Source organism: Gouania willdenowi, chromosome 14 (assembly GCF_900634775.1).
Source record: "Gouania willdenowi chromosome 14, fGouWil2.1, whole genome shotgun sequence".
NCBI classification, from domain to species: Eukaryota; Metazoa; Chordata; class Actinopteri; order Blenniiformes; family Gobiesocidae; genus Gouania; species Gouania willdenowi.
The window spans coordinates 5,717,130-5,723,129 of NC_041057.1; the positions used below are offsets into that span (position 1 = coordinate 5,717,130).

General features: G+C 36.4%; 1 protein-coding gene across 1 annotated transcript; it reads left to right on the forward strand.

The window, feature by feature from the left end:
- Positions 1 to 1,171: 1,171 nt before the first annotated feature.
- On the forward strand, positions 1,172 to 5,275 carry LOC114476009 (uncharacterized). The gene is made up of 7 exons (XM_028467248.1): positions 1,172 to 1,188; positions 2,151 to 2,298; positions 2,432 to 2,543; positions 3,379 to 3,541; positions 3,657 to 3,727; positions 4,921 to 5,145; positions 5,231 to 5,275. The coding sequence occupies exons 2-7, from the start codon at positions 2,255 to 2,257 to the stop codon at positions 5,273 to 5,275; spliced, it is 660 nt and encodes a 219-aa protein (XP_028323049.1). The 5' UTR covers positions 1,172 to 1,188; positions 2,151 to 2,254.
- The last annotated feature ends 725 nt before the right edge of the window (positions 5,276 to 6,000 follow it).

Genomic DNA, 6,000 nt, shown 5'->3' on the forward strand with positions numbered 1-6,000 from the left:
GTAAAGCATGACTCATTATGTAAAATCAGGGGTTCTCAACCTTAGGGTCAGGACCAGGTCGCAAGACACTGGGAGAAGATGCCTTCAAGAAACTAAGATTTTTTTTTTAACAATTTGAGCCCATTTTGCTTATTTTTACCCTTTTTCTGCAATTACACCAAACTTTGCCATATTTTAACCTATTCTAATCACTTTTTCTTGCCATATTTGTGCTCGTTTAAAACATTTTTGCTACATTACTCCCATTTCTGCCACTTCTACAGCACATTTCTTTTCCACTTTCAAGACAACCAAGATAAGCTTTGAGTTTTTTTTTACTCATAACATATTCTTGCAGGGACTGATATCTTTTGTTGGTACCAATTTGCCAAACAATCATATCATTGATACGAGGGAATGTAAACTAGTGCACATACATTTTGAAAATGCTTGTTTTTCTCCAGCTAAATCCGTGGCCCACTTGAGCTTGACATTTATTTCCTGTTTTGTGTCATGGGTGCTCACTCAATTTAAAGGTTCCAATCAAGCTAACGGTCATGTTTTGGGATTGGGAGGAAAGTGGAGTACACAGGGAACCAGCAAATAAAGGAGAACATGCTATCAGCTAGGGATGTAACGATTCACTCAACTCCCGATACGATTCGATTCACGATATTGGGTTCACGATACGATTCTCTCACGACTTATTTTACAAAATGAGACTGTAGACAAATGATGATTGAAAAATATTCCTTTACTGCACTATTTTCCTTTTATTTTTCATTGTCAAAAGAATCCCTTGATAAACTGTTCAAAATAATGCAATTTAACTAAAAATAAATCTTGAATTAAATAAATAAAGGAATAATACAAATGAAGAAGAAGCCTATTAATTTAAATTCTGGTTCTATAATAAACAATGCAAAACTGCATAATAGTTCTTTTTCTTTTTAAAAGTGCAACTGAAAATGTATTTTGTGCCTTAACAATTGGACTTAAAAAAAAAAAAAAAAAAAACGTCATTGCCCTGTATTTACGTTAGATATTTGTTTGGACCAGCAGAGGGCGCTGGTAACCCCGTGGTCGGTTGGCATGCAGCTAGTCTAGCAGTGAAGAAGAGAAGCTATGCTAGCAGACAGAGCTAATAGAAAAACGTGACTTTTACAGATATTCATGTAATATTACAGATATTCTTTCGGTGCTAAAGGGGTAAGGAATCATTTATTAACATATTTAAGAGTAGAAGGCAGCCAGAAAGAAAGTATTAGCAGACTCCGCCCGCCGACTACACTTCTAGATAGCGCCCTCTGCTGGTTAAAAAAAGTACTGCGATTCAATTTTCAGAAGATCGATATCAATCGTGATACCTATGAATCGATTTTTAACTGCCTTACAATTAATCGTTACATCCCTACTATCAGCTCACAGTGATGACCTAAGTGTAACTGTTTAACCCTTAAAACACACTTAAACCTAATGCTGAATATATTGATGACCATTATAGTTTTAGTTTAAAGTGTCCTAAAAGCTTTAACTTCCATCATCTGCAAACAAATGAAAATATAGAGTACTGATAAATACTCAGAGTACTGATATATCTTACTCAAGTAAAAGTACTGCTACTTGAAGCAAAGTTTTGTCAAAATACACACCAATGAATTCCATTCAAAATAAAAAAAAAAGGCTCTAAGTATAGCTACATTTATGAACTCTAAAACTAAGAAAATACCCAGCATTCAGTGCTGTTTTGGCGTCGTGCATTACGTTTAATCTGATTGGTCGGCTATGATGTGATGCATCATAATTTATTGTTAGTTTCACAATGTCCGCTGATCATTTTAAAACAAGAAAAATAATAATTACTCAGTAATAGTTGGGTGTAAAAATGTACAAGTAAAATTACTGATTTAGAAATATACTCAAAAAAGTACAAGTGCCCATGAAAGCAACTCAATAACAGGAACGCGAGTGCTTGTAATCCATTACTTTCACCTGTATAAATAACTAAATGATCAATTTAAAGTGTATTTACGTAATTTGAAGAATGTATTTGTGCACACATTGTGTTGAGACCTGAGAGGTGTCACCTGAGGACTCTTTACAGAAACATGTTTGTGAGCCATTCAGACACATGAAATATTGAAAAGCCTGAGTTTCCGTTTCACACACAGCAACAGAGGAAGAAAAACAGAAGCGAGGCCGAGACCGGAGGAGGGGGACGAGGAGAGGGAAAAGTCCCACACTGAAGGAATTAGAGAAAATGACATGATCAGGGATGGAGGAGGAGAGGGATGAACAACAGGGAATAGACCCAGAAAGGTAAGAAAGGCATGTAAACACATACTCTGAGTTGGTGTAAACAGCTGTTTATAGAGTTGCTACATAACCAACTTGTCCGTTTTTTATGAGAGAGTGTCATTTTAATCTCTGACGGTTATTTTTCAAACCTCAGTGGGATTATTTGGACATTAACCCATGAGGAGAACGAAGCGTCCGACAAGGACCAGCAAACACAGGACCTGCAGGATTATAGAGGAGACGCTGATGGAGAAGAGGCCAGCAAGGTCTGATTTTTCACATTTATAAAGACGGCTTCACTTGACTTTAGTTCAGGGGTTCTCAACCTTGGGGCCGATTTTTGCTTATTTCTCACCCTCTTTCTGCAACTACACCAAACTTGCCACATTTTAACCCATTTTCATCAGTTTTTCTTGCCATATTTTTGCTCCTTTTAATGCATTTTTGTGACATTACTCCCATTTCTGCCACTTCTCCATCAAATTTCAATGCACATTTCTGCACATTTTCCATTTTCAAGACATATTCCAGACTTATAATTCCTTTCCACCTCTTTTCCCACCTAATGTTGCATATGTTGACCCATTATTGTTAATTTTAACCTCTTTTCAACATATTTCGTGCTTATTTTTTTGGCAATTTAGCCACATTCCCCATTTGTCTTGTCCATTATTTGCCTTTTTAAAGTAAATCTTCCTACTTTTTAAATTACATGACCCCCCCATTTCTTCTACTTTTAAGATAATATTGACACTTTGAACCCTTTTCACCACTTGTTTTGTGGTTTTTAAAATCCCATATCACCTCCTTTTTCACCATTTTTGGTCATGTTTCTAATATATTTTTATTTCTGATTAAAATAAGGATTTACATCTTTAAGATGACTATATACTATGGCGCACAAAATAATAACAGTGGATATTATTCAGATGAATAAATAGATGTGGTTATCATAGATTCATAGAACAATGGACCATAATTTGCTGACTTTATGGATGAGCCCAAAAAATCTCTCCCCTTTTAAAATAAATAACTTATAATGGCAGAAATTAGCCTTATTGTTTTCCTCTATGTTGTGTTTGGATGGTGGGATTCATGAAGGATACAGAGGATTTGTACGTCACTGTTCCAGACGTGTTCATACAGGAGACTCTCACAGTGCCACAAATACAGGTAGAGGGTGAACAGCTCCCACAGTCGCCCCCGACGACAGATGAGGTCTTAACCCCCCTCTCAGCATCATCCCTATCATCTCTCACGCAAGGTGAGTCACAGTCCAGTGAACGTCTGACATTTAAAGAGGTGGAATATTTTTTTTTATTTAAACTGTTTTTGTAGTGAAAAAAAACTTTTTTTTTCACACTTTTGTGTTTTCATAGGTTCTGCCTCTGAACCCTGCTTTTACTGCTTAAGGTCGCTTGACTCATATCAACCTGAAGACCCCAAGCAGGTTGTAACACTTTCTAAAACAATATATATATACATATATATATTTAATGACCTCAGAGAATAAAGAATATGGAGGTAAATGGGTCAAGGATTTTACTGCATGATATTTCATAAAATGGATTTTGCATTGATATTATGATGGAAATAAGAAAATAAATCATTTGAAATCTTATACAGGACTATAATATAACTAGTATAGGGCTAAAAATAAATTTGAATATATTTAGAGTAAATTTTAAGACTTTTTAAAAACAGCAGTCATGGCCAGCAAGTTAATTTTGTCTTCTTTATTGAAATAATATGATATGGTTTAATTTATACAGATAACTTCTTTTTAGGAAATTTACTTTGATCAGCTGATATGTTTCGACTGCCAACTGTCAGTCTTCCTCAGAGGCGTATGCTGATCGCTTTGACGTGTCCTTATGAGTTCTTGACAGAACTGTCAAGTTGGCCATGCCCAGAAAGAACTCATGACACATCAAAGTGACCAGCAGACGCCCCTGAGGAAGACTGACAGTTGGCAGTCACAACGTGTCAGGAGATCAAAGTAAATTTCCAGACAAAAGTGGTCTGAATAAATGAAACCATAACATATTAATTACAGAAGTAATTTAGTATGTAGTTTTGATTTTTTTTTTTTTTTTTTTAAAAAAGGCGCGTTTTCTTTTTTTTAATCAATCTGTATTTATTGTATTGTATTGTATCTGTATAAAATATTACAAATCCTTCCACTGGGTCCTTTCACTTGGGTTATTTTTAATGCGGAAGTTCATATATTACAAAAGCTCAGCCTAAGCTACCAATATTTTAAAAATTAATAAATAAATTAGACAAAAACTGAAGGAAAATCTGATGATGGTGAATCTGATTCCTTGTAATTTTACCCCCGAATACTTCGTTGTTATTTTGGATGTCAAGTAAAGGCCTCTTCTACCTTTTCATGGAGCTTTTTAATAATGCAAAGATGTCAATAACTACAAAAAGAGAAATGGGACACTCCAAGCTGGGTCACTGGCCCTCAACACTGAGACTGAATTACAGGTGTGTGTGTGTGTGTGTGTGAGAGAGAGGTCATGTGATTGCACTCTATAGGGCTGATCAGATAATCTAATGTCCTCATTTTAATACATTTAATTATTTCACATGTGAGATAGTAGATACATTTCTTTTTCTCTTGTATTTTTAACGCAGGAGGATTTAGATGCTTCATCACCTTCTAGTGTTCAGAAGATGAGCTACCAGACAGACCCTCGCCCTCACTTTGGCGTGGCCTGGTCCTCGCACTCGACCTGCAGGCCTTTGTGGGGCAGTGAGGGGCCCTGCTGGGGGCCTAGGAATCAGGAGGTGACTGATCAGATTGACCCTTGTCCTCACTGCCATCTGGGTTTGCCCCCTGACACACTGCGCTGGCACGAGGTCTGCACAAATGGACACACAACATCCCATGTGTTTAGTCTGTTTCTATGTTTAGCTGAGTCTGTGTATTTATTCTGTTGCATAGGCGAAGTGTTTGCTGTTCGAAGGCCTGGGGATCACAAAGAAATAGACCATCCTCACATAATATCCTGAAAAATGTGTGAATAAACTATTTTAAACCAAGCTTCGTAAGGCTCACATTCAACTGAGTGGATTAGAATTCATCAGGAACCCTTTTTCACCTGATCAAAAGACAAAAACAATGATGAAATCAGTTTAAGTTTTGTGAGCAGAGTAGCAATGCTCTCAAAGTCTTAATCAGGACTAATGTTTGTTTTTAATTTACATCGGGATTAGTACGGAAGCAGATTAGGGCCAATTTTGGGCAAATCAAGAATAAAGTCAAAATGTCGAAATTAAAGTTGAAATTTCGAGAAGAAAGGTTCAATATAATGTAGAGGTTGAAGTTGAAGGTTTGCTAAGAAAGTAAAACCTACGGAAGCTGATGAGGGCCAATTCACCATATGACAACAAACAGCAGATCGTAGTCGTCTAAGGGAAATGCTGTGTATCGATGAATGCTCCAAAGTTGGGTGTAATAACAAAGCGATTCTTTCTCTTTTAGCTGATAAACATGGTGTTGTAATCAATTTAAAGACTTTGAAGAGATATTGGCAAAAACTGAATCTGTTCAGAAGAAAAAAACAGTCAAGTTTGGAAGAGCTGGAGCATTCAGTCCGTCTACAGAAACAGATTAGGGCCAGTTTTGATGGAGACTGTTGTCATATATGGTGAATTGACCCTAGTCAGCTTCTGTAGATTTGACTTTATTAGCAAACCTTCGAATTTTATTAC